The sequence below is a fragment of the Ictidomys tridecemlineatus genome, chromosome 1, assembly GCF_052094955.1.
Source record: "Ictidomys tridecemlineatus isolate mIctTri1 chromosome 1, mIctTri1.hap1, whole genome shotgun sequence".
NCBI lineage: Eukaryota > Metazoa > Chordata > Mammalia > Rodentia > Sciuridae > Ictidomys > Ictidomys tridecemlineatus.
In genome coordinates, this window is record NC_135477.1 from 190182618 (window position 1) to 190210011 (window position 27394).

General features: G+C 55.4%; 1 protein-coding gene across 2 annotated transcripts in view; it reads left to right on the forward strand.

Annotated features, from left to right (window-relative positions):
- The window catches only part of Obscn (obscurin, cytoskeletal calmodulin and titin-interacting RhoGEF), a 137280-nt gene that overhangs the window by 4668 nt on the left and 105218 nt on the right, over window positions 1-27394 (forward strand). The window contains exons 2-14 of one of the 2 annotated variants that reach the window (XM_078014714.1): window positions 928-1067; window positions 4036-5038; window positions 5686-5955; window positions 6206-6466; window positions 6765-7073; window positions 7470-7736; window positions 8062-8343; window positions 8693-8968; window positions 10096-10371; window positions 11560-11835; window positions 19818-20093; window positions 21302-21577; window positions 26605-26880. In XM_078014714.1, coding sequence (XP_077870840.1) covers window positions 4057-5038; window positions 5686-5955; window positions 6206-6466; window positions 6765-7073; window positions 7470-7736; window positions 8062-8343; window positions 8693-8968; window positions 10096-10371; window positions 11560-11835; window positions 19818-20093; window positions 21302-21577; window positions 26605-26880 — 4027 coding nt within the window. In that variant the 5' untranslated portion in view covers window positions 928-1067; window positions 4036-4056. The remainder of the gene's footprint in view (window positions 1-927; window positions 1068-4035; window positions 5039-5685; window positions 5956-6205; window positions 6467-6764; window positions 7074-7469; window positions 7737-8061; window positions 8344-8692; window positions 8969-10095; window positions 10372-11559; window positions 11836-19817; window positions 20094-21301; window positions 21578-26604; window positions 26881-27394) is intronic. The other variant, XM_078014707.1, reaches the window with a different exon arrangement.

Genomic DNA, 27394 nt, shown 5'->3' on the forward strand with positions numbered 1-27394 from the left:
CTATGAGGCAGGGGGTGCTGTTGGCATGCACCCTGCCTCTGGGAGAGGTCCTCAGCCCTGGGCAGACTGGGTTCTTATACCACCCTCACTCCCACTGAAACAGGCAACTTGACAGCCAGGTTGAACACTGTAGGGAAGGATAAAAGGTGGGCTGGGTCACAGGTGTGGTCAGGGCAGGGTAGATATGACCCAGGGACCTGTGCCTAGCTCCTGGCTACCCTGTTCCACTGCCAGGACCCCAGAAGTTCAGGTGGTGAGCAACCCAGTGGTCCTGGGCTCCTTGGGGTGGTACTAGGTCCACTTGAGGTGGTGTTGGGTCCACTTGAGGTGGTCCTGGTCCACTTGGGGTAGTGCTGGTCCACTTGAGGTGGTGCTGGGTCTACTTGAGGTAGTCCTGGGCCCCTTGAGATGTTTCTGGGTCCCATCGTGGCACTCCTATGTACCCCGGGGGGTAATCCTGTGTCCCCTGGGGATGGTGCTAGGTCTACTTGTGGTGGTCTTTGTCCCCTAGGGGTGGTACTAGGTCTATTGAGTATCCTGGGTCCCCATCAAGGTGGTAATGGGTCTCTCTGGTGCTCAGTGCTAAGTTTCATTCAGGGTTGACCACTTGACTCCTGGAGTTGTCCTGCTGCCCAGCTCCTTCCCCCCTGGACTCTAGACACTGTTCTGAGGAGGGACTAGGCCAGCTGTGCCAACCCTGAGTCCACATCATTGCTGGAGGACACAGGCATATTCCTGCCCCTGGCTGTGCCCCTGGCCACCTGCCCTTTGCCTCCTGGGGGCCGAGGTGGAAACTGAATCCGGAACAGTGACACCAGGCCTATTTTGGAGCTGGGCTGGGCTGGCCTCTCCATGGTGGGGGCGGGGTAGGGCGGGCCCAGTCTGCTCCAGCTGACTGCGTTTGCCTGTCCTTTCGTCCCTGTCCAGTCTGAGGGCCAGCTGGAGTGTGGGCTGCTGGGTGGGAACCACGTCGGTCCTGGGCCCTAGGAAGGAGGCAAGACCCGGCAGCCCCTGACGCACCACCTGTACCCTCCGCCTGGCGCCACCCCGAGTTCCCGTAGAGACAGGTGAGGAGAGCTGTGGTGAGGGCAGCCGCCATCCTTGGCTCCTGAGTGGAGGTCGCAGTTCTGTGTAACTGTGACTTCAGGGGTTTAGCTGGGCCAAGTCCCTCCTGAGCAGGGAGCAGAGGATTCCAGTCCCCAGTCCTCTGGTAACTCAGTGCCAGGCCCTCACAGCGGGAGAAGCAGCCTGTCCCGCTGGAGCTGGGAGGTCTGGGGTCGGCAGGGTGCACCCACTGCCCCTCTGGGCTGTCTGTCCCCCAGAGCTGCCTGGGGGTCCAGCCGGCCCTGCCCCCAGCTGTACCGAGATAGATGCCTGCTGACAGCTGGGGCTATTTTGGGCCTGTTGGCTCAGTGGAGGGGACAGCCAGAGGGGCACTGACATTTGATTCCGGGAAAGAATTTCCCCTGGAGTGGGGGCGGTCAGTAGGCCCAGGGTCTAAGGTGAGGCGCAGGCTCAGGAGCTGCCCTTGGAAATACACTCTGAAAGGACACAGAGGTCACAGGTCACTGGATCTGTTTCAGTGGAGGCAGAGGGCCTGCAAGCGGGGTTCCTGGGAATGGGATGAGGTACTCTGCAGGGTCCCTGAGCCACCTCCCACTCTAGGTTCACCTGGAAATACAGGCCCAACCCTGCAAGGAACAGAGAATAGCAAAGTTCTGTGCGAGTTCGCTCAGGGGGTTCCCTGGGATGGGGTGAGGTGAGGAGCATGGGTGGGCTGGGGCCAGCTTCAGGGCTCCTGGGGATAGCCCAGGTGGGAGAGGGATCCAAGAGTCCTGCAGGCTGGAGAAGCCCCCTGCAGGCTGAGGAACCCAGTGTGGTGCATAGACATCAGAGAGGAAAAAGTGTGACCTCAGTTTCCCCTGCTGAGAAGCTTCTGCTGTGTTTATGAGGAAGCACATTCCTAAGACCCCAGTTCAAACCATGCAGGAGGAAGGTGCTTCTGCACATGTCCCTGGGTGGGTTTCTTGGGGCCTCAGTTTCCTCCTCTGTTGAATGGGTGCCTGGGAAGGTGAGCAGCTGCCCTTTCCTGGAGCATGTTCATGCAGCAGCCTCTCTCTGGCCTTAGTCCTGTTGACCAGTGGGGATATCTACCTGCAGGGTGGCTGAGGTCCCCTGAAGCTGATATATTTGCATGAACCCCTGGGCCCCATGGTCATTACTGGGGTAAATCACCACTTGAAACATACTGGTGGCTGGAATGTAGGTCTTGAGCAGACTGCAGGGCAAGACACTGTCCCCCAGAAGCCTACAAACACTTTGGGGTGTCCACTACTCTTGCTAGGCCAGAGTCAACCTGTGTACCTGCTGAGGGCTGTGGCCAGGTCCCCTTAAACCTGTGCAGTGACTGGCTGCCTGCACAAGCTTCTTCAAGCTTCTCTGGCTGGGCAGCTCAGGCTCTGGGTGTGGTGGGGGGTTGGGAACCCACAGATTGACCATATAATTTCAGGAAGCACTGTTAAGACCTGGGTGCTTAGGGTTTTTGGATGCTGATGCCAAAGTAGTACTTTCATATAAAGGTGCCTCAGCAGCTTCTACACTGGGGTCCTGATTTGTGCTGCCTGGTGACCCCCACTCCTACCCAAATCCTACCGAGGCCCAGAGAAATGGGGCCTGGTCGTGGTGGTGGAGAAACAGAGGTGCTGACTGCACAGTGAGTCAGCAGACAGCAACTGCAGCCCAGCCCTGGTCCAGGCTCAGCCTCCTGGAAGGGGATTAGGGGAGATTAGGTACCTGAATCAGAGCACTGGGAGCTGGAGGGTTGCAGGGAACATGGATCCAACTGCTCCATCCTGGGCAGCCCAGCCAAGAAACTGGGGGCTCTGCAGGGTACATGGTGACAACCTCTGTGTAGTGGGGTGCTTGTGTCTGCCCAGGTGGAGAGCGTAGTGCTTCCTTCTGTCATTCTTAGGCAAGACCCTGTGCAGGCAGGAAGTCTCTTCTCTTGTACTGGGTGCTGGCTGGGGCTCAGCCTCAGGATGACTGAGGCTTCTGACCCCTTCCCAGCCCAGAGCTGGCAGAGCTATGACAGATCTGTGGAGTGACCAGGCCACTCACAGCCCCAGACTAGCTGGAGACCCCAGGCTGTTCCAGGGGACATTGCTGACCTTGCCAGCCCCAGCTGGCCAGGATCCTTCAGCTGTCCTTTCCAGCCATGTCACTGTCCCACTCTAGAATCTCCCTGTTCCTACTTGGGCCAGAGACTTGTATGAGGAGGGCAGGCAGCAGATGAGCACTGAGAGCCAGGGTGTGGGGTCTGGAGCAGCTGAGTGGGCTTGGAGTGCTTGTTGGCTAAGAGGAGCCTGGCCGGCTGGGGGGTTCCTTTCCTTTTTTTCTGCTGCTGAAGAATGGGGTCAAGGGGATGTGTGGAACCCCACAGAAAAGGTGAGGGATAAAGGATGTGGGCACACCTGGAGGAGGCTCAGAGCAAAGCTGGTTGTGTAGAGAACTGCCACCTGTGGTACACAATGGCATCCACAGTGGGAGCAGACAGAAAACTGGTGCCCACTGGGGGCCTCTAAGGCCCAGCCTGCCTGGCCTCCCCCTCCTACTGCCAGGGAAACATAGCCAAATTGGAGTTTTAGACCCTGGTAGCAGCAGTGTGTGACAGGGGATGACACTCACGGGCAGCATGGCCCAGGTGCACTGGGTAGGTCTGTGGGGAGAGCTATCAGAAGGCAGAAGGCCAAGTGCCAAGTTGCTGGAGAAGCAGGGCTGCCTGGCTGCTGGAGGAACCTCAACTGGGGAGACTGGAGCTGGAGGGGGAGGAAGAGGAGATGCTTTTACAGTTAAAGAGCTCTGCACTGCTGGGCCACGGTGCCATCTGGCCAGGCTTGGTGGGTGGGGTAATGTGCAGGACAAGAAGAGACCCCTGGGGAGGAAGCACCCCGCCTTAAACTGGGTTCTGCAGGTGGCACTGAGGAAGGGAGGGGCTCATCCCAACACCACTGGGACCTTCTTTCCAATCCTTCACAGGTCCCCAACATTGCCACCACCATGGATCACTCCTTCAGCGGTGCACCGCGCTTCCTGACCCGACCCAAGGCTTTCGTCGTGTCTGTGGGCAAGGACGCCACACTGAGCTGCCAGATCGTGGGCAACCCCACGCCACACGTAAGCTGGGAGAAGGACCGGCAGCCGGTGGAGGCAGGCGCACGCTTCCGACTGGCCCAGGACGGCGACATATACCGCCTCACTATCCTGGACCTAGCGCTTGGCGATAGCGGGCAGTATGTGTGCCGCGCGCGCAACGCGATTGGCGAAGCCTTTGCGGCCGTGGGCCTGCAAGTGGACGCTGAGGCCGCGTGTGCTGAGCAGGCACCACACTTTCTGCTACGGCCTACGTCCATCCGCGTGCGCGAGGGCGCTGAGGCCACATTTAGCTGCCGCGTGCGCGGCTCGCCACGACCAGCTGTGAGCTGGTCCAAGGACGGGCGGCGCCTGGGTGCACCAGACGCCCCCCGTGTACGCGTGGAGGAGCAAGGCGAGGCGAGCAAGCTGCGCATCCGGGCGGCGCGACCGCGGGACGGTGGCACCTACGAGGTGCGGGCAGAGAACCCGCTGGGTGCAGCCAGTGCTGCTGCCTCGCTGGTGGTAGATTCAGATACGGAAGCTGCCAGCCCACCTGGGGCCTCCACGGCAGCGCTCCTGGCTCACCTGCAGCAGCGACGTGAAGCCATGCGCGCAGAGGGCGTCCCCGCCTCACCACCCGGCGCCGGCACCCGCACCTGCACTGTGACAGAGGGCAAACACGCGCGTCTCAGCTGCTACGTGACGGGTGAGCCCAAGCCTGAGATCGTGTGGAAGAAGGATGGGCAGCTGGTGACAGAGGGACGGCGACACGTGGTGTATGAGGATGCGCAAGAGAACTTCGTGTTGAAGATTCTGTTCTGCAAGCAGTCGGACCGCGGCCTCTACACCTGCACGGCGTCCAACCTCGTGGGCCAGACCTACAGCTCCGTGTTGGTGGTGGTGCGAGGTGAGGACCATGGTGCCAGGCGGCGGTCCCAGTGAGAAGCTGCCTGCGCGCAGGCAAGGGTCCTCCCTGGTCCCTGTGCCCACCTCCTTTGGCCCTAGCCGCCGCTGCCATAGGTAGCCCAATGGCGCAAGTCGGTCTTGGAATATAGACGAGAGTTGGAAGTCTGGGTGGCTCTCGCCTTTCACAGGTTTTGTTTCTGGTTTGCACAGTGCAGGGGCTAAGATCCTCCGTCTTTGCTGATTGTAGGGACCCGCTTTCCACTACAGCAGCGCAACCCGCCAAGTCCCTGCCCCTATCCCACCGCACTTATCCCTACCCTGCTGAGACCCCTCCAAACCTCACCATTTCCGGAACCTTAATACTTAGCCCCCTGTCTTTCCCTTATCACGTTTTCCTTGCCAAACCCCACTTCCCCACCTTTATCCGACATCGCCTCTTCCCCATTTCTGGTCCCCATCCACTGGGGCCCCCTGCCAACGGGCACCCTATATCCTACACCCTTTTTACCCCTTCCCACTCCTCCACCTTCTTCTGTCTCCGAATTCTGCCCCCCCCCCACTTCTCAACTCTCAGATCCCAACTCCTGCACTCTGGAGCCTCCTGTCCTCCGGTATCCTCTGGCCCCTCTCACCAGCCGGTCTCCACAGAGCCCACCGTGCCCTTCAAGAGGCGGCTGCAGGACCTGGAGGTGCGGGAGAAGGAGTCTGCCACGTTCCAGTGCGAGGTGCCGCAGCCCACCACCGAGACTGCGTGGTTCAAGGAGGAGACGCGGCTGTGGGCGAGCGCCAAGTACGGCATCGAGGAGGAGGGCACCGAGCGCAGGCTGACAGTGCACAATGTCTCAGCTGACGACGACGCCGTGTACATCTGCGAGACCACGGAGGGCAGCCGCACTGTGGCGGAGCTCGCTGTCCAAGGCAGGCGGTGGAGGGCGGGGAGGGCAGATTGGCGAGCCTGGGGCGGGGGAACCACCTGATGGGACAGAGCCGGACTGGAGTGAAGGGGTGGGAGAGTTGGGGAGTTGGGGAGGGGGTGGGAGGATTGGCCTGGTGGGGGTGGGCAGGGGCAAGTCAGGGGCAGGATGGGGAAATGCGATGGCGAGCCAGTATGCTGGCCGCCGGTAGGGCTAGGGGCAAGGCTGACTAGCCTGGGCTCTTCCCATCCCAGGGAACCTGACGCGGAAACTGCCCCGGAAGACAGTGGTGCGCGAGGGGGACACTGCCATTTTTTGCGTGGAGCTAGCAGTGCCTGAGGGCCCTGTGCGCTGGCTGAGGAACCAGGAGGAGGTGGTGACTGGTGGCCGAGTGGCCATCACAGCGGAAGGCACGTGCCACATGCTGACCATCTTTCAGTGCAGCTTGGAAGACATGGGGGAGGTGGTCTTCATGGCTGGAGACTCCCGCACTTCCACCCAGTTCTGCGTGTCTGGTAAGGCCCTGAGTGATACTGCAATGATGTCTTCCCTAGGACCCCTGCCTCAGTCCTTGGGCACATGGCCATCAGCGGCCCCTGATTCTTGATCAGGGCTGTGGGGAGGCTGGGGGGAGGTGTGGGTCACGCTCCTCCTTCCAGGTGAGGCCTCTTTGGTATCAGCCAGAGACTGTAGGTCTGGGGTAAGGTCCTGAGGCCACAGCTTCCCTGATGGCTGGTGGTCCAGTCTTTTGGCTGAAGTTCTATGATTCCTTTTCTGGGCCCCCATTAGTGACCTTGGCCCATCTCTTGCTAGCCCCCAGGAGGCCACCTCTCCACCCCCCTGTGGACCCTGTGGTGAAGGACAGAACGGAGAGTTCTGTGACCCTTGGCTGGTATCCACCACCCCCCGGGGACCGCCCTGTGACCATTGATGGCTACCTGGTGGAGAAGCGGCGGCTGGGTACCTACATCTGGAGGCGGTGCCACAAGGATGAGTGGGTGGCCACACCTGAGCTCACCGTCACAGGTGTGACTGAGGAGGGTGACTTCCAGTTCAGGGTGTCAGCTGTCAACAGCTTTGGCCAGAGTCCATACCTGGAGTTCCCAGGGACCATCCACCTGGGTAAGTGAAGCTGCCTAGAAAGGAGTGACCCCTGGCACCAGGGGCTGCCCCGGCCAGAGCAGAGCACAGCTTCCAGCAAGGCCTTGAAGAGACTCTTTGTGAGGGTGGGACATTGGGGCCTTCTTAGTGGGAAGGGAGGGGACCCAAGATAGGACTCAGGTCCCCTGTCTCCAGTAGCCCCAGGGGATGCAGCTTCAGTGCTGCCCAGCTTCAGAGGTTTGTGGGATCCTGGGGTATTGCCAGGTGGTTCTGGCTCGTTCCCTGTCTGTTGTGACTTGTGCTTATGGCTCCCTGTCTGTTGTGACTTGAGCCCAAATACCCGTCCTTTGGAGGAAGAGGAAGGGGAGGCAGGGACCTCACCTGCCCTGGTCCCCTCCTAACTTGCCTGCAACACAGCCCCCGAGCTGGCCGTGAGGACGCCCCTGAAGGCAGTGGCAGCAGTGGAGGGTGGAGAAGTCACCTTCTCTGTGGACCTTACTGTGGCCTCTGCTGGTGAATGGTTCCTGGACGGGGTGGCTCTGAAGGCCAGCCGCACGTATGTGATCCGCTGTGATCGCACCCGGCATACACTCACCATCCGAGAGGTGCCTGCCAGCCTGCATGGGGCACAGCTCAAGTTTGTGGCTGATGGCATTGAAAGCAGCATTCGGATGGAGGTCCGAGGTAGGCCTGGGTCCAGGAGCCTGTTTCCTTGAGGCGGTGTCAGCATGGGGTCCTGGGAGAGCTGCCCCTGTGGAGTTAGCCTGTAGCAGCAAGAGGAAGCAGGGCAGGGGGTGGGGTGCTGAGGCAGGCAGGCCAGGCAGGGTGTGTATGGACAGCAGGTTCAGCTGGACCCTGCCTCTCTGCCTGCCTCCTTCTTCCACCCTCCTCTTCATCCACCCACCCCATCCTCTCCTGATTCTGACCTTGTTTTTCCTTTCCCCTGTCTCCCTCCCTTACTGCCTTCCATTGCCCTGGTCCCTTCTGTCCACCCATCCCTGGCCCCCAGCAGCTCCTGGGCTGACTGCCCACAAGCCACCAGCGGTAGCCGCTCGCGAGGTGCTGGCCCGGCTACATGAGGAGGCTCAGCTGCTGGCTGAGCTGTCGGACCAGGCTGCAGCTGTGACGTGGCTGAAAGACGGCCGTGTGTTACCTCCTGGGCCCAAGTACGAGGAACAGGCTTCAGCTGGGCGGCGGGCACTGCTAGTGCGCGACGTGGGGAAGGATGACGCTGGCCTCTATGAGTGTGTCAGCCGCGGGAGCCGTGTTGCCTACCAACTGTCTGTGCAAGGTGAGGGTCTTGGGAAGGCAAGCCAGGGCCCACGTCCTTCCTGGCCCTTCTGTGGTGCGGGACATGCATCCCCTGTCCCCAGGCTGCAAGGGGTTCTGGGCAGCAGGGCAGCATGGGGAGGGTGGGAGGGCAGGCCCAACTCTGTAGGAGGGATAACTGTGGGTGGCCACTTGGGTGAGCAGTGAGTATCATGGTTGGGACTCAGCAAGCTGGCCAGGGTGCCTCTTATCTGGGTCAGAATCAGTGTCCTGTGTGGTCTGTGAGCCTGGGCCCTCCAGCCTGCAGCCTCTGTGCCAGGTGCGTGGTCAGGAGCTCTGTGGTCCCTGACCACCTCTGCCATACTCTGCAGGCCTCACGCCCTTTCTACGCAAAGACACAGTGGGCGGCTGTGTGGATGCTGAGTTGGGGGGCCCGGCGAGGTTTGAGTGTGAGACCGCGGATGCCCACGTCCCCGTGTGCTGGTTTAAAGATGGCAAGGAGCTGGGTGGCTCCTGCCAGCGCTTCTCTCAGGAGGACGTGGGGACCTGGCATCGGCTGGTAGTGGCCTCGGTCAGCAGGCAGGATGAGGGCACCTACTCCTGCCGTGTGGGTGAGGACTCTGTGGACTTCTACCTAAGGGTCTCTGGTAAGTACCTTATGTATACCTGTGCCCATACCTGTGGGTGGAGAGCAGATCTTGCTGTACACAGCACAATGTGACTGACCTTCTCGACCCTTCTTTATTGAGCCAGTGGTTGGGGGCAGCTTCTTCCCTGTTTGGGAAAATAAAATAAAATGCCAAACTAATGCTTAGAAGGTTAAAGGATCCAAACATGGAAAAGAAAGTACCAGGAAGGAAATTTAGGAACAAAGGATGAACTCTATCCCAGCTTTGGGAGAGTGTTTCCTCTGCCTGAACCTCCACTGCCCATTGTGCCTGCCCTGCAGGGGGCCACTCTGCAGTCCTGAAAGCCTCTTGCTTACTCTGTGCTTGTGGCCTGGGCTCTGGCTGGGAAGCTCACAGGATTTTGAAGCCCTCCTTTTCCATTTAAACCGAGGGCTGAGGGGACCCACAGATATGTGAAGTGTCCTCTGAGGTTGAGATTTAAGTCTGGTGGGTCTGACCATGGCCATGACCTTCCTAGAAGCTCCCAGGGCTCAGAGATATAGGCTGGGAAGTTCAGGGACAAATGCACAAGGGATTCTTAGGCCTCTGTGAGGCTGTTGGGGCAGCCCACCCCAGGAGGGCTTGCTCCAGTGTGGCCATGATGGGCTCTGGTTCCCAGCCTGGGCTACCCCAGGCCGGGTGCAGCTTGTGGACCCAGGGACAAGGAGGCCCTGCAATGCCAGTCGCACACCAGCGTTAGAGGCAAGCATTGGACACTTCACACTAGAAGTCACAACCAGGTGTCACTGCCAGGGGCTTGTTGGCTATATGCAGAGCTGAAGGCAGGTACTGTCAGGTTTCCCTGCTGGAGCAAACTCAATCTGTGGGAAGTGTGCTATAGAGGTGGGCAGGAGTTTAGGCACAAGGGAGACGTTCTCTGGGCTTATAAAGGACATCTTGGCAATTTTTGCAAGGTCTGTCCTGTGACTCTCCTGTGCACACCAGGGTCTCATGGGCAGGGGCATCCCCTCCCACTTTGCTTAGGGAAATGTATCCTGAGGGGTCCACATGGCAGGCTCTGTTATCCCGGGGTCCAGAGACTGTTAATCAGAAACCAGAGGTTTGGGTGGGGCTTACAACCAACATCACTCCCTGTGTGTCCTCAGAGCCCAAGGCTGTGTTTGCCAAGGGACAGCTGGCACACAGTGAGGTGAAGGCCCAGGCGGGGACGAGTGCCACTCTGAGCTGTGAGGTGGCCCAGGCCCAGACAGAGGTGACATGGTACAAGGATGGGAAGAAGCTGAGCCAGAGCTCCCAGGTGCGCGTGGAGGCCTCTGGCTGCAGGCGGCAGCTGGTGGTGCAGCAGGCGGGCAAGGCGGATGGTGGGGAGTACAGCTGTGAGGCCGGGGGCCAGAGGGTCTCCTTCCGTCTGGACGTCACAGGTGGGTGCTGCTAGGGCTGGGTGAATGGAGGGAGGGTGGTAACTCTAGGGCACCTGTGGCAGCCTAGGCTCTGTGAGGCCTATGTCCTTCCTGACTTGGGCCTCAGCATCTGTGGCCCAGCTCTGGGTAGAGTTGGGCACTAGGGATTGTTTGTGGCTGGGGAGCATGTCCTGCAGGGGCAGGGGCAGGGGCTCCCTCTACCTGCCCATGCCTACTTGCTGGGCCCAGAGCTCCAGAAGCCCTTGCTGGAGCCCTTGGGAATCCTGCATGTCCATCTGTCCTTCCCCCATCTCCTCCTTCTCCCCACTGTGACCTGTCCCTGAGCCTGGGAAGGGGCCACAAGGGGCTCAGAGCCTCTCCCTTGATAGCCTATCTGGTGCTGGGCTCTCTCCCAATGACCTGCCTGGTGTTGGATTTTTCCTGATTGGCTCAGGATGACAGTTCTCTGATGATTGGTCCACACTAGCACTTGGCTTCCTACTGATTGGTCCACAGTGGCACTTGGCTGTCTGCTGATTGGCTGGCACTGAGCTCTCTGCTAATTTGCCCCATCTGGTACTGAGCTGTCTGCTGACTGGCCCACACTGTTACTAAGCTCTGTGCTGATTGGCTGGCACTTGGCTCTCTGCTGATTGACTTGCACAGGCTAGAGGTCTTTGCTGACTGGCCAGCACTGGCAGTTTGGTCTCCTGCATTCTTTTGGTAGCTGTTGCCAACAAAGATGTAGGTTTCTGGTTTGGTGCTCAGGTGGACTCCCCTGCTGTGTTCACCTCCACCCACTTTTGTGCCCCCTGCATGGTGGGAGAGCTGGGAAGCCACTGATGGGCTGGGGTCCCAGGGAGGAGAAGGGTCATGGTCTATTCCCAATGGCTGGGAGGGTGGTGACATCAGGAGGTAGGCCTGGCTGTGGTGGCCTTGTGGGCTGTGACAGTGCAGTTACCTGCAGGATCAGAGTGGATCAGGAAGTGCTTAGGGCTCTGATGAGGTTAGGCTGCCCAGCTGTCTACCCACCAGCCTTGGAGTTTGCAGCTTGGGTCATGTGTAGGATAGAACTTAGGCATGGCCATGCAATGTTCTGCTCATGATGGACCCTCTGCTCGGCCATCCCTAGGGTGGGCTCAGGCTGTGAGACAGGGCTGGGTCTGTTCTGGAGTCCCTGACCTGTGTGTCCTTTCCCTCTGTCCCCAGAGCCCAAGACTGTGTTTGCCAAGGGGCAGCTGGCACACAGTGAGGTGAAGGCCCAGGCAGGGACGAGTGCCACTCTGAGCTGCGAGGTGGCCCAGGCCCAGACAGAGGTGACATGGTACAAGGATGGGAAGAAGCTGAGCCAGAGCTCCCAGGTGCGTGTGGAGGCCTCTGGCTGCAGGCGGCAGCTGGTGGTGCAGCAGGCGGGCAAGGCGGAAGCTGGGGAGTACAGCTGTGAGGCCGGAGGCCAGAGGGTCTCCTTCCGCCTGGACGTCACAGGTGAGTTGATGAAAGGACTTTGGTCACAACATGGGATGGGCGTGGAGGGATGTCCTCATCATGGGCCATCCAGGGCCTGTATGAACTCGTCCTCTCCTGCCAAGTAACTGGTCGCCCTGAACCTCAGAGGCCCAGAACACCAGTTGGAGCGAAGCCACGGTGGTCACCTGGGCCTGTGGTGGCAGGTCCCCCTGGCCTAACACAGGTGCTTCCCGTTGGGCTGTGGTTGGATTGGCTCTCTGCACAGGGACTTCTTTCCCCCTGTGGCGTGGCTTGCCGTTTCTGTGTCTGCAGCCCTGTCTCCCTCTGGTCACTGCTGCCCAGCAGCTCTCATCCTGGGTGGGCTTCTCTATGGAGAGCCCTGGTTTCTTTCTGCCTTGGCTGGACTGACTCCAGGCTCAGGAAGAGCCACAGAGCTCATAAATGTCCACCTTCTGCAGGTCAGAATGTTACTGTGTACGGTTCTGTTGGTCAGAGAAGCTTAATGCCAGCCTAATCCCAAGGACACAGAGTAGACTGTTGGGATGGGAGAAGCATATCCCATTGTAGAGGCTGTGGACTCAGGGAGGCTGGACCCATTGGATACGTTTTGACAGTCTATTTCAAGGACTTACATGTTAATTTTTTACCACTGTGAATTTTTTTTTTTTCGAGGCAGGGGGAGGGTGGATACTTGCTGTCTTATGGTCACAAGATGACTTTTACAGCTCCAGCCATCACATTTAACATTAAAAGCAGAAAGAATATGGAATGAGTATATATCAAGTTTTTTTTTGTGTGTTCGCGCGCGCGCACCAGTGCTGTGTAATAAATTGTCACAAACATAGTGGATTAAAATGGCACAAATTTAGTGGTGCACAATTCTGTCAGTTCTGGGCATGTTGTGGCTGGGTCCTGTGTTTTGTGTCTCTGGCTGGCTCATTCTGCTGGTTCCTCTTCCAAGTTGTGGGAGGAACTTGGTTTCTTCGGTTGTGGTCTGGTCCATTAGCCAGAGGTCAGCCCTGTTTCTTTGCCAGAGGTCAGCCTGGCTGCTGCAGAACTGAGCTCCTGTCCCTTCTTTCCCGTCTGGCCAGGAAGAGCTTGTGGTGATGTGAGATGTGTGTTTGGTCTCTACCGGTTCCTGGTGTCTGCTCCTGAGGTCCTGGAGTCTCTGAGGGGCTGAGTCTTGCCTGCTGCTGAGCCCACTGCTGACTGGCAGCCCAGGGCTGGTCCCTGAAAGACCAAGGCAGGGTCAGCCTCCAGGGAAGAGAGAGGGGCTGCGGGCTGAGTGGACCCTGGGTCGCCAAGGCTTCTTGCTGTCTGCCTGTCTGTCTGCCGGACAGCCTCCCCACTGGGTGAGAAGTGGTGTTCCTTGTGCTTCGGTGTGCATTTCCTTACTGACTAATGACACTGAGCATCTTTATTTTATTTTAGGGTCCTTTTTAGTCACACACGACAGTGAGACCATTTTGACATGAATATGAAAGGATGGTATCCCTCTTGCTCTTCAGTCCCAGCTCCTCTCTTTCCCCTCCCACTTCTGCTCTTGATCTTTCTGCCGTTGACCTACGGTTGTTTCTAAGTCAGTTTCTTGTGGGAGACAGGAAGGTGAGACTCTCGTGGTATGTCCACACACGCACGCAGGAAGGTTTGTCAGGTTCGGCCACTGTCTTTCCTTGCCCCAGTTCTCCCTCCCCTTCGCCCCTTGTCTACTCCACTGGGCTTCTATTCTGTTGTTTCTTAATCTCCCTCTCTTCACTTGTTGTGGGTTAGCTTCCACATATCAGAGAAAAGGTCTGACTTGGTTTTGGGGACTGGCTTCTTTCACTTAGCATAACTTGTCTAGATCCATCCATTTACTGGTGAATGTCAAGTTTTTCTTTTTTTTTTTTTTTTTAAATATTTTTTAGTTGTAGATGGACACAATGACTTTATTTATTTATCTTTATGTGATGCTGAGGATCCAACCCAGGGCCTCACACATACTTGGTGATCACTCTATCACTGAGCCACAACCCCAGCCCAAGTTGTTCTTCTTTATGGCTGGGTATTACTCCATTATGTATATATGCCACATTTTCTTTCATTTGCTAATTGGCTATTTTCTTTGGAGAAAAAATCTTCTTGAATGCTCTCTTTGCCTGTTTTTTTGTTTGTTAATTTGTTTTGAAGTGGTGCTGGGAATGGAACCCAGGACTCTGTGTTCACTAGGCAACGTCTACCACTGACATGCACCCTGGTCTCTCTGCCTGCTTTTAAGCCAGGCTGTTGCCTTTACTGTTGCTTTGTGGGGTTTTAAATGGTCTACACGGGCCTCCCCAGGCATGTGACTCAGCTGGTTCCCACCTGCTTCTAGACTGCTGTGTAATGCAGAAGAGCCTCTAGGCTGGGTGGAGCTGTTCCTGGTCCTGTGTGTGAAGGGTGGAAACCCGCCCCCCCAAGCCTGCTGCCGCCTGTGCCCTGGCACCTGTTGCTGCCTGTGCCCTGGCACCTGCTGCCTGCTCAGATGGGCCATGTGGAACCTCTCGCAGTGTTTTTATAATTTCATCCTTTGTACTTTTCAAATCTATTAGCTCCTTTAAAAAGCACTTTCTTTGTGCGGATGCCCTCTAGGTGAGTCCCTCTGGGCCTTCACGTCTCTGGAGTGCTCTCGAGGGCAGCTGCTGAGGCAGGTGGGGGCTGCCCAGGCTGGGCCCCTGGAGTGGTCTCCTTCAGGTCCTCCTGTGGACAGGAGCAGGACTGAGGAGGAGGGGCTCCCGGAGGTGGACTGAGGTGGGCTTCACAGCTGCCGAGGCGGGTGGGGGCCGCCCAGGGGCGATCTCACATGGCTGCTTTCCCTGCTTCTTGGCGCGTCTTGTGGGTCTGAAATGCCACAGGGTAGGGGGGAGACCCTCGAGGTCCGTGGCCCCAAGTGTGTTGGCCGCGCTTTGCTGTGAAGCCATGTGCCCTCCCGTGTGGCTGGGCTGTGACCCGAGGCCCAGGTGCTTGGTCTTTAGGGGCCCTTGGTGCAGTCCACTCTCCCCAGGCGTGAGTGGCAGGCGTGTGGAAGTGCCTTTCAGCCAGGCCCCCTCCGGTCTTCTGCTCCCTGTTCCCCACTGCCTCGGCCACCTAGAGTCCAGTGAACCCCCCTGGGGGCAAGGCTGCTTCCCTGAGGGACCTTGACCATGAGAGCCCTGCAAGTAGAGTTTCCAGGGCTCTGCATTCAGGCAGCAGAACAGCCACAGGTCTCCGCAGTGCCTCTACCAGCCCTGCCTGGCCCGACTGTTGCCTCCAAGCTCCTCAGAGACCGGGCAGGGGATGGCTGTCCCCGGCCTCAGTTGTCTGCCTGGAGTCACACTCCCCAGACTTCTGCAGTCCTTTGGGTAATTCCCAGAGTTCTGAAAAGGTCAATTCCAGTTGTTTTCCTCTAGTATTTTCATTGCTTTGGAGGAGTAGAGAGTTTTCAGAAGTCACTGTTTGCTGATACCGCGGAGGAGTGTTTGAATGTCCAGCCGGCCTTACGTTCCTTAGATTGTGCAATCCGGTGGCCACGCACACATTTACACACATGCATACACACACACTTCAACACACACACACAGCTACATGTACACTTCATGTGCTCCCTGACACATAGGCTGACACACCCGTATGTGCATGCACACACACTCACATAACACATGCGTGCCTTAACCTCACACTAGGCACATAACACAGACACATGCCACACCCATACACTAGTACACAGCACATGTGAATATATGCACACATAGTATGTGCATATTTACATAACACATTTAAACACATATACACACTCAAACATACACACACAGATCTACACCCTCATCCACTCACTGCACAGTAACACACACACTCATGGATGAGGTCATGCAGGCACTTAGACACACGTGCATCCACACATTTAAAGACACACTTGTGAATAGTCATGCACACATGCGCGGGCGCGCACACACACACACACACACACAGTGGTTGGGAGTTTCAGAGGGACCGGGTTCCCCTTGAGGTCCACTGTGACTCTCTGTAAGGCGAACCTTGAACGTGAGGGAGGACCTGGGGAAGCCCTACACTAGAGCTGTGTGTGTTTTGGCTGTCAACCAGCAGGACGTGGCCAGTTCCAGCCTGAGACAGGCTGATCCAGGAGGGCATCTCATGTGTTGGGTCTGGAGGTGTTTGTTGGAGGTGGTTGCGAAGTCACAGGAAGAGGTGACACTAGCCAGGTGCTATGCCCTGAGGGAAGGCGAGCAGGTGCTCAGCTGGGTCTTCACCTGGGCTCCAATTGTTAGGCCAGGACACAAGAAAAGACTACTGACTCCAATTAAAATCAAATTAAAGCAAGCTTATTATTTCGACCGGCCAGGCTGCCTCTCTCTCCCAAAACGGCGGGAACAAGACAGCACCTCAGCTTTCCTGCAGCCCAGCTTTATAGCCCAGAAAGTTACACAAAGGGGGGTTACAGATAACAGAATTCTGACAAGCATCACACTAATGGTAGTTTACATTTTTTGCTGGCTCCAACATCAGAATTTATGAGGACCATTAGAGCCTCAGAGAGGGTCGTTGTCTGGCCAGGGAAGGCCAATATTTATGAGGTGTCACTAAAGTTTCAGAGAGGGCTGCTATCTGGTCAGAGAGCCAGGCATGGGTGAGTTCAAGGCACGGGCAGGCATTCCAAGCAGATTCAGAATTTGCAGTAATTTATAGTAAAGCCGAAATTATCTTTTCATGGATTTGTGGCGAAATTGCTCCCAATTTTAAGAAAAGATCAGGTTGGGTCTATCACAATGGCCAGGAAGACAACTGCAGGGAGTAGGCCTGGGTCCAGTATGTGCAGGGGTCGCCCTCCTGCTGGCCAGAGAGGCCAGTGCTCTGAGCCAGCTGCACCTGTGGGCATTATGCCCTGACTTTGAGGACAGCTTTGCTATCCTTAGGAGGGGTTTGTCCCCAGGCTCCTAAGTGTGGGAGTAGTGGGTGTGGCTGGGCACTAGGGTATCCCTCAGGAGGGTTAGTACTGCCTCCCAGGGTGATTTTGTTTCCAGATGGGTTGTTCCTGAAGGGCGAGCCTGACCCCAGAACCTCTTTGCCTTCCTAACTTCCACACTTCCTCCATAATGTGACATAGCAAGGTGCCCTCACCAGGAGTAGCCCAGTCTTGGAACTTCAACCTCCAAAGCTGTGATAATAAGCTAAATAGAGCTCCTTTCTCCACATAGTGAAGTCTCAGGTATTTTGTTACAGAACAGAAAACACACCAACTCAGGTTTGGAACTGGAAGTACATTTGAAAGGCATGTGACCTTTCTTCCGGGGAAACCCTGGAGCAACTGGAGAAGCCAAAAAAGGGAGTGGCCTTGTGATTCCTGGGGGTAGGCAAGGAGGGTGACAACTTAGACTATTAACAGGGAGAAAGGCAGGAGGCTCTGCAGTGCTTCAACTTGGAGAGACCAGGTCTGAGGACAGGCGGTTATCAGGAGATGGAGAGGAACCCAGGCTGCAGAGAGCTTCAGGGGTAGGGCAGAGTGGACCGGGCTCCAGCACACGCAGAGATCAGAGGGAGAAGCTCCCCGAGGTGGACTGCAGGCTGGGAGGGGTGCAGGGCAGGGGGCACCTGGGAGGGCTGTGGACAGGGGCAGGTCTGAGAAGGAGGGGCTCCCCAAGGTGAACTGCAGACAGGGTGGGGTGCAGGGCAGGGTGCACCTTGGAAGGCTGTGGATATGGGCAGGTCTGAGGAGGAGGGGCTCCCCGAGGTGGACTGAAGGCTGGGAGGGGTGTAGGACAGGGAGCACCTGGGTGGGCTGTGGACAGGGGCAGGTCGAGGTGTAGACACTCTCCCCAGTGGAGTCCAGGCTGTTCAAGGACACAGTGCAGTTTCCACCTGGCAGTGGTCAGGCCAAGAGCTGATCTCTCTGGCTGGTGCAGTATATGGAGTTTTCCTGAGGTGTGGTTCCCAGTCCTCACTGGGGACAGCCCAAACCATCCTGTCTTGTCCTCATTAGGTTCTAAGTGAAAAACAAAGTGCAGCGTGGTTAGCGACCAATGCTGAGAGGGCTGCAAGCAGAGAGCACGGCTGAGGGTCCCCTGGTGTCCACTGTGAGCTCGTGGTGCACAGCTCCAATGAAGTGCAGGAACCGGGACCAGCCCCATCTGCCTGCTGAGCCTCGAAGTTTCCCCATCCTTTCAAGTCCAAGGCCCTGCTGTGGCTCAAGGCTGCACGGAAGCCTTCGGCTGGCCAGGTCACAGAGCAACGGAGGCTTCCTGTGTTTCTTGGCCATGACAGAGAACTGGGACTGTCCATGAGCCAGCCTGGGCTGCCTGGGACCCACAGAGGCAGCTGCTGCCTGCCTGGGACCTTGTGGGTGCTGGGTGGTGGGCGATGGTGGGTGGTGGGAGATATGGGATGTCATTGTGGGAAGAGGGTGATGTGAGCCGCTCCTGGGGAGCTAGGGGGTCTCACTCATGGAGGAAGATGACCAAGCAGGATTCAGAGAGTGTTGTGGGGCCAAGGAGTTCTGCCAAGGGTGAGAGGAGGGCAGCAATGCCATAGGAAATGGGCAGGCCACTGAGGCCGAAGGGAGAGCCACCTGGGTGTGGGTATGTGGGCTGTGGCAGAGATCAGTGGCTGTGGGGGGACAGGTGTCTTGACTGCTCTCCTGTGGACCTGGATCTGAGCATGAGGGACAGAGTAGGGGGAAGAGCCAGTGGGTGGAGGCTGACCGTTGCCCCAAAAGCCCTGTCCATAGCTGTGTCCTGAGTCTAAGAGGATGGTGGGGTCTCCAGACCTCTTGCTGTGGTCCTGTCTGTCCTGGCCACCAGGTCCCCAGGGGTGGTGGATGAGGGATAGGAAAACAGGGCTTTCCTGCACCTTTTCTGAAGACAGGCTTGGGTATTGTTTCGGTCCAGTCTTTGACACCAAAACAGTCCCTGAGGCCAGGGCACATTTTCGTGAAGGAGGTTGTTGGCTTGTGGCTCTGGAGGTTCCAGAGTTAGTACCATGTGAGAGAAGCCTATAAGCAGGAGGGGTCATGTCCCCACACAGGAGCCAGAGAGGTGTGGTGGGACTCACCTCTCTGTGACACCCTCCTCCAGAGCCAAGAATCCTGCCAGGTTCCCACCAGGCCAGCTCTTGGTGGGCCCTCCATCTGCTAACCCACAGGTTGGGTCTATCACAATGGCCAGGAAGACAACTGCAGGGAGTGGGCCTGGGTCCAGTATGTGCAGGGGTCATGTGACCTTGGGAATACCCTCAAATCTCAGCAGACATAACAACAGAATCATACATAAGGTGGATGTGGATGTATTTCTTAAAAGAAAAGACTTTAAAATCCAGTCCAGGGCATTGAGAGTTTCTGCACACTTGTGTGGAGATCTCAGAGAGGTGTCCCTAAGGCAAAAGTCTCTATTAGATGACAAAGTGTGAGGTGGCGGGGGTACAATCAGCCAGTCTGTGTGTCTGGTCCCACCAGTGTGATGGACTTCTGTAGTGTGGAAACCCTCTTTTCATGAACAACAAGAGATGCTGGTGGAACGGTTACACAGGAGGAAACATCAGCACCTGACCTTGAAAGGATAGGGGGTTTCCAGGTAGTGGACATGAGGAGGGGACAGTTATGTTCATTCTCTGTGGGCCTGTCGGTCTGGGAAGCTGGGTCTTCCTTACACATGTGTTCGTCAGCTTCTCCTCATTGAGAGGGAATTCCCAGCAGCAACGAGAAGCAGAGACATGATGACATTGTGTTCCACGTTGTAAGGGTCACCAGTCAGCCGTGAGCCCCAAACCCAGCTCAACTGCATTCAAAAATGAGGTAAACGAAGAATTTTCAGAAAGCATGTTCAGAGAGCTTACTGTCCACAAGATGGCCAAAGAGTCACCAATGTGTGCATTGTATAAGGAAGAAGATCCAATTTAGGCTAATGAATGGATCCTACAGGCACCAGATTTTGAGGACAAGAAGGTGAGCCCTCATTTATTTATACCAATTGAATTCTCCTACTCTCTGTCCCCAGAGCCCAAAGCTGTGTTTGCCAAGGGGCAGCCGGCACAAAGCGAGGTGAAAGCTGAGGCAGGGGCGAGTGCCACTCTGAGCTGTGAGGTGGCCCAGGCCCAGACAGAGGTGACATGGTACAAGGATGGGAAGAAGCTGAGCCAGAGCTCCCAGGTGCGCGTGGAGGCCTCTGGCTGCAGGCGGCAGCTGGTGGTGCAGCAGGCAGGCAAGGCGGATGCTGGGGAGTACAGCTGCGAGGCTGGGGGCCAAAGGATCTCCTTCCACCTGGACGTCACAGGTGGGTGATGCTGGGGTTGGGTGAATGGAGGGAGGGTGGTAACTCTAGGGCACCTGTGGCAGCCTAGGCTCTGTGAGGCCTGTGTACTTCCTGACTTTGGACCTCAGCATCTGTGGCCAAGCTTTGGGTGGAGTTGGGCACTGGGGGTTGTTTGTGGCTGGGGAGTGTGTCCTGCAGGGGCAGGGGCTCCCTCTACCTGCCTGTGCCTACTTGCTGGGCGCAGAGATCCTAAAGCCCTTGCTTGGGCCCTTTGGAATCCTGCATGTTCATCTGTCCTTCCCCCATCTCCTCCTTCTCCCCACTGTGACCTGTCCCTGAGCCTGTGAAAGGGCCACAAGGGGCTCAGAGCTTTTCTCCTGATAGCCTACCTGGTGCTGGGCTCTTTCCCAATGATCTGCCTGGTGCTGTTTTTTTTTTTTTTTCTGATTGGCTCAGGATGATGGTTCTCTGATGATTGGTTCACACTGACACTTGGCTGTCTGCTGATTGGTCCATAGTGGCACTTGGCTGTCTGCTGATTGGCTGGCACTGAGCTCTGTGCTAATTTGCCCCATCTGGTACTGAGTTGTCTGCTGACTGACTCATACTGTTACTGAGCTCTGGGCTGATTGGCTGGCACTTGACTCTCTGCTGATTGGCTTTCACAGCCTCTGAGGTCTCTGCTGATTGGCCAGCACTGGCAGTTTGGTCTCCTGCATTCCTTTGGTAGCTGTGGCTAACAAAGATGTGGGTTTCTGGTTTGGTGGATGCCGGGGAGTACAGCTGCGAGGCTGGGGGCTGCTGTGTCTGCCTCCCCCTGCTTTTGTGCCCCCTGCATGGTAGTAGAGCTGGGAAGCCACTGATGGGCTGGGGTCCCAGGGAGGAGAAGGGTCATGGTCTATTCGCAATGGCTGGGAGGGTGGTGACATCAGGAGGTAGGCCTGGCTGTGGTGGCCTTGTGGGCTGTGACAGTGCAGTTACCTGCAGGATCAGAGTGGATCAGGAAGTGCTTAGGGCTCTGATGAGGACAGGCTGCCCAGCTGTCTACCCACCAGCCTTGGAGTTTGCAGCTTGGGTCATGTGTAGGATAGAACTTAGGCATGGCCATGCAATGTTCTGCTCATGATGGACACTCTGCTCAGCCATCCCTGGGGTGGGCTCAGGCTGTGAGACAGGGCTGGGTCTGTTCTGGAGTCCCTGACCTGTGTGTCCTTTCCCTCTGTCCCCAGAGCCCAAGACTGTGTTTGCCAAGGGGCAGCTGGCACACAGTGAGGTGAAGGCCCAGACGGGGGCCAGCGCCACCCTGAGCTGCGAGGTGGCCCAGGCCCAGACAGAGGTGACATGGTACAAGGATGGGAAGAAGCTGAGCCAGAGCTCCCAGGTGCGCGTGGAGGCCTCTGGCTGCAGGCGGCAGCTGGTGGTGCAGCAGGCGGGCAAGTCGGACACCGGGGAGTACAGCTGCGAGGCCGGGGGCCAGAGGGTCTCCTTCCGCCTGGATGTCGCAGGTGGGTTTCTTGAGGCTTTTCCTTGTGTTGCTTGAGATAAGTGTCAGGAAGTTAGGGTGTGTGCTACTGCTGGCCCCTTTTCTCACAAGGCTTCCCTACCACCATGGCCTGCCACTGGAAATTCACCCTGAAGACCTGGAATTTGTTGTTTTGTCTTTTTACTTGCTTACACTTTACAACAAGTCTATGTGGAAGGATTATGATTATACCTATTTTAAGATAAGGCTCAGGTAAGCTCTATAACTGGCTAAGATTTGTCTAGTAAGGATTTGCACCATCAAGGGTGTGTGTGTGCTTGAAGAACTCCAGCTTCCCTATTTATGTAGCAGGACTGCTGTGATATAGAGTCCCCACCTTTTGCTTGTATGAAAACAAGATCTCTTTCATGCTGAGGGATCTTTTCTCTGGGTATCAAATTGTAGTTCAGTTTTTTTTTGAAAGAGACACTTATATATATTTTTTTATTTTGAAGACTTTTAAATTTTTAAATTTTGTTCTAATTAGGTATACGTGACAGTAGAATGCATTTTGACACATCATACTTAAATGGAGTAAAACTTCTCATTCTTTTGGTTGTATGTAATCATGTATGAACAAAGGGTATTCTATTGTCATTTCTACCTGCATACCACCTGCTCTCCCTTCATTCCCTTCTGTCTAGTCCAAATTATCTCACCCCTCCCAACCTTATTGTGAACTAGCATCTGCATATCAGGGAAGACATTTGGCCTTTGGTTCTTTGTGATTGGCTAATTTTGCTTAGCATATTTGTCTCTAGTTTCATCCATTTACTCACAAATGACATCATTTCATTCTTCTTTAAGGCTGAGTACTATTCCATTTTGTATATATACCATAGTTTTTTTATCCATTTATATGTTGAAGGGCAACCTAGGTTGATTCCATAGTTTAGCTACTATGAATTGAGCTTACTATTTACTTTTTTCCTATTTAAAGAGGCCATTCCATTGTTTTGAGGTGGTGGGTCTGTTATGAGGTGGCTCCACCCTCATGAATGGATGAACACTATCTCCTGGAGGAGGGCAAGTCATGGCTTCCATATTGTACTTTGAAATATTTTCACATTAGGTTTATTATGGTTCCTTTGAGAGTCAGGTATTTTTTTCCTTCTGTTACTTTTGACTTTTTCATTTCAATTTTGATTTTCTGCAGCATGACCTTGATGAAACTTATATGGTTTTCTTTGTATTCATCCCAGTGGGGGTTGCTGAGCATCTTGAATCTGTGGGCTTATATCTTTGATCAGCTGTGGGTGTACTTGACCTTTGCTGTCCTGTTCCATGTGTGTCCCCTTTCAGGACTCCTATTTGGCTCTGTTAGACATTTGCATGTTTTTTACATGTATATCCTCTCTTTGCCTCATAATCCTTTCTTCTTTCTTTGCTTTAACCTGGATATTTTCTTTTGACCTGTTTTTCAATTTACTAATATCATGTCCTGTTATATCTAATTGTTTGTCAGTCCCACCAAAAGTGAGTTTACTTGAGTTATTGCATTTTATGCTTCATAAGTTCCACTTCATCAATTTTTTATGGATTCTAAGGTTTGAGATTTTGTAGTGGAAGTCACCCTATAATTCCTGGGTTTTGTACACGTTAAGCCCACATTCTACCAGTGAACTCTATCTCCAGTAAGTTGCCAGATTTGATTCATTTTCTTATCTTTATTTTTTCAGTACTACTAAGCATGGTTATATGCCTATCCAATAGCTGTAATAACTGAGATCACCTTCCCTCTAGCATGGCATTTTTGTGTGTGTGTGTGTGGGGGGAGAGGTTTGATAATATTTATGCCAGTTCCTGGCATGTCAAATAATTTTTAATTAACTGGCATTATATGAGAAAAGATGTTGAATATGGATGACTTTGTCTTGCTTCAGAGAGAGGATTCCTCTTTGCTCTTCTAGGCAGGTGGAGGATCACTGACCCATTTGGGCACATTCCAGAATCCTCTGACTCAAGGCTGAGTTGCAGTTTGATCAGGGTCTTTTAGCTCTGGTTTGTCCTGATCCTGGGCATAGTCCTCGATGGATTTCTCCAAAGATTAGGATACTGTTATAGACCTTTCCTAGGTTACCAGCAGCTGTAACCATTGTTTCTTTAGGAAAGCAAGATGCTGAAATGTTCACACTAACTGTCAGAGGCTTTCTGCTTCTCTTCTGCTGTAGTTCAGATGTGTTGTATCTAGGATGTCTGTGTGTGGGCTTGGTACCTAGTGCACTGGTGTTTTGAGGTGGTGGGTCTGTTATGAGATGGCTCCACCCTCATGAACGAATGAACACTGTCTCGTGGAGGAGGTCAGGTCATGGCTTTCAGTTTTGTGACCAGATCATTACTTACCTGCAGGTGTTGGGCAAGATGTTTGAGATGCATTGGTTCTTGTGAGAAAGGGTTGTTTTAAGAATCCTGGTGCCTCAATGACACCTCACGTACTCTTGCTATTGGGATGCCATGAGGCCTCCTTAGAGCTACAGAAGTGCCACACCATAGCCTCAGACTTGCAGGTCTTAGCTACATAATCTTTTCTTTTCTAACATCTGGCCTCAGCCATATATTTTAGCAATACAAAACGAACCATGACAGCTCTGTAGCCTCCTGCCCCCAAGCAGCTTCAAACTCCTCAAAGTCTGGATTGGAAATGACTCAAAAGTGGGCTTCATTCTCTACTGCTCTTTTCCTTGGGGGCTTGGCTCCTCAATCTCAAGATTTATTCTATTTGTGTGAGAAGTCCCTGCATCTTTGGCTCCCTTCTTTCTTAGAGCTGCACTGCACCTGGCCCTTTGCATGGGTTTTCACTGTTCTGTCATAGAAGCAAAGACAAACAGGGGCCTAGTGTGGGCACACCTCTGAGAATACCTCCCTCAGGACTTTGCCTTCTCACACCCAGACTCCTTGGACTGCTCTGAAGCACACTGCTAGGCGCACATGTCCACCGTCCTGCTCATGCCATGTCTGTTGCTGCAGGATGATCCTTGGCCCTCACCAGGGCTGAGGGTTCCCAAATATCACTCTGACCATGGTGTTCCCTGGCTCTGCATCTGCATCACCAGTCTCCTCCTCCAATTTAGGGCACTCACTGATGTCACAGAGTGTGGGACCTCCTGCTCAGTCTCCTCTTCCAGCATGGCATCCTGACTGATGTCATGGAGAGTGTGTCCTCCTGCTCAGTCCCCTCCTCTAGCATGGTATCCTGACCAATATCATGGAGTGTGGGACCTCCTGCTTGGTCCCCTCCTCCAGCATTGCGTCCTGACTGATCTCACAGAGAGTGTGTCCTCCTGCTTGGTCCCCTCCTCCAGCATGGCGTCCTGACCAATATCATGGAGTGTGGGACCTCCTGCTTGGTCCCCTCCTCCAGCATCGCATCCTGACTGATCTCACGGAGAGTGTGTCCTCCTGCTTGGTCCTCTCCTCCAGCATGGCATCCTGACTGATCTCACAGAGAGTGTGTCCTTCTGCTCAGTCCCCTCCTCCAGCATGGCGCCCTGATCAATCTCTTGGAGGGTGGGACCTCCTGTTTGTCCCCTCCTCTAGCATGGCGTCCTGACTGATCTTACGGAGAGTGTGTCCTCCTGCTCAGTCCCCTCCTCCAGCATGGTGCCCTGACCAATCTCACAGAGTGTGGGACCTCCTGCTCAGTCCTCTCCTCCTTGGCCTTTGGTTCTTCATGATTGGCTAATTTTGCTTAGCATATTTGTCTTTTTACTTGCATGGCGTCCTGACTGATCTTACGGAGAGTGTGTCCTCCTGCTCAGTCCCCTCCTCCAGCATGGCGCCCTGACTGATCTCATGGAGAGTGTGTCCTGGTGTCCATGCTTTATCTGCCTTTGTCTTCCCCTTCTGAAAGTGCTGTGGGAGCACAGCCTTCTGTCTGACTGGGGCAGCATCTGCTGAGGTCTGCAGTTGTCTGTGGCTGAGTTCTCCACAAATGGTAGCCGTGGAGACCAGTGAGTCTGTGAACACCACATCCACCGGGTGGACTCTCTTCAGCATATTTACATGCCGAAATGGACAGGGATGGAAACTAGTGCTATGAGAGGGCATATGATTCAGTTGGAGTGGGACGTACACAGTTCAAGACCCTGGAGGTTGTGGGAGGTTGGAGACGGGAGCTGCCTGCACTGCTGAGAGTGCCACTTGGTGCCCTGTTTGAGAGGTCTCCTAAGGCCATGCACATCCTGTGCTGCCATAGACATCCACAGCAGCCTTCCTCATTGTATCCCCATCCTGGAAAAAGCCCCAACAAGCCCCAAGAGTAAGGGAATCCCTCAAGGCGCTAAGCAGCACAACTCTGTCCCAGCACAGAGACCAATGCCTGTGCGGCCACGTGGTGGTTCTCACAGACTCTGTGCTGAAGGAAGGAGACCAACCCCAGCATGCTCAGCTGTGGGCCTGCTCTGAGAAAGGCTGTCAGTGGGGTCCCACGGGACCATCATGTGTGCTGCTACTATACATGCACAACTGACTTGGTCCTTGAACAACCAGAAGCCAGGCCCTGGCAGCATGTTACAGGGGTCAGAGCAGCGGCTGCCCCCGTTCTGCTATGTGTGGGTGGCCCCTGGGTAGGTTAGTTGGTGTGTTCTGGTTGGGTGGAAATGGGAACACCTGAGGTCGTGGAGCCAATACCTTGATGTGGGCTCACACTGAAGTGAAAGGCACGATTAGTTTGTAGAGGACAAAGGTGTGTCAGCCTGGAGTGTGGTAATGAACAGCCAGGAATTGCCAATGCAGACACTGTCCCGAGGCAGACAGTGAACCAGGGACCGGGAGTTGATGGTCCAGCCTCTTCCCTCCAGCTTCAGATCGCGCTTGGCTCAGGACATGGCCAACATGAGAAGTTGACTTCTGAGACAGGAAATGCTCTGTGAACACAAGCCTGATGGGAGTGGACACATGATGTCTCTTCATTGAGGACCCAGTTCACGGAGCTTGAAGCTTTAGTCCTGTCAGATGGGTTGATATCAGTACTGTGTCCCTGATCTGTGCGTCCCTCCCCTCTATCCCCAGAGCCCAAGACTGTGTTTGCCAAGGGGCAGCTGGCACGCAGCGAGGTGAAGGCCCAGGCGGGGGCGAGTGCCACTCTGAGCTGTGAGGTGGCCCAGGCCCAGACAGAGGTGACATGGTACAAGGATGGGAAGAAGCTGAGCCAGAGCTCCCAGGTGCGCGTGGAGGCCTCTGGCTGCAGGCGGCAGCTGGTGGTGCAGCAGGCAGGCAAGGCGGATGCTGGGGAGTACAGCTGCGAGGCTGGAGGCCAGAGGATCTCTTTCTGCCTGGACGTCACAGGTGGGTGATGCTGGGGTTGAGTGAATGGAGGGAGGGTGGTAACTCTAGGGCACCTGTGGCAGCCTAGGCTCTGTGAGGCCTGTGTCCTTCCTGACCTTGGACCTCAGCATCTGTGGCCAGCTCTGGGTGGAGTTGGGCACTGGGGTTGTTTGTGGCTGGGGAGCATGTCCTGCAGGGGCAGGGGCAGGGGCTCCCTCTACCTGCCCATGCCTACTTGCTGGGCCCAGAGCTCCAGAAGCCCTTGCTGGGGCCCTTTGGAATCCTGCATGTCCATCTGTCCTTCCCCCATCTCCTCCTTCTCCCCACTGTGACCTGTCCTTGAGCCTGGGAAGGGACCACATGGGGCTTACAGCCTCTCTCTTGATGGATTACTTGGTGCTGGGCTCTCCCCCCTGCCTGGTGCTGGGGTTGATCTTGATTGGTCCACATTGGCACTGAGTTCTCTGCTGATTGGCCCATAGGGGTACTGAGCTCTATGCTGATTGGCTTGCATAGGCTCTGAGGTCTCTGCTGA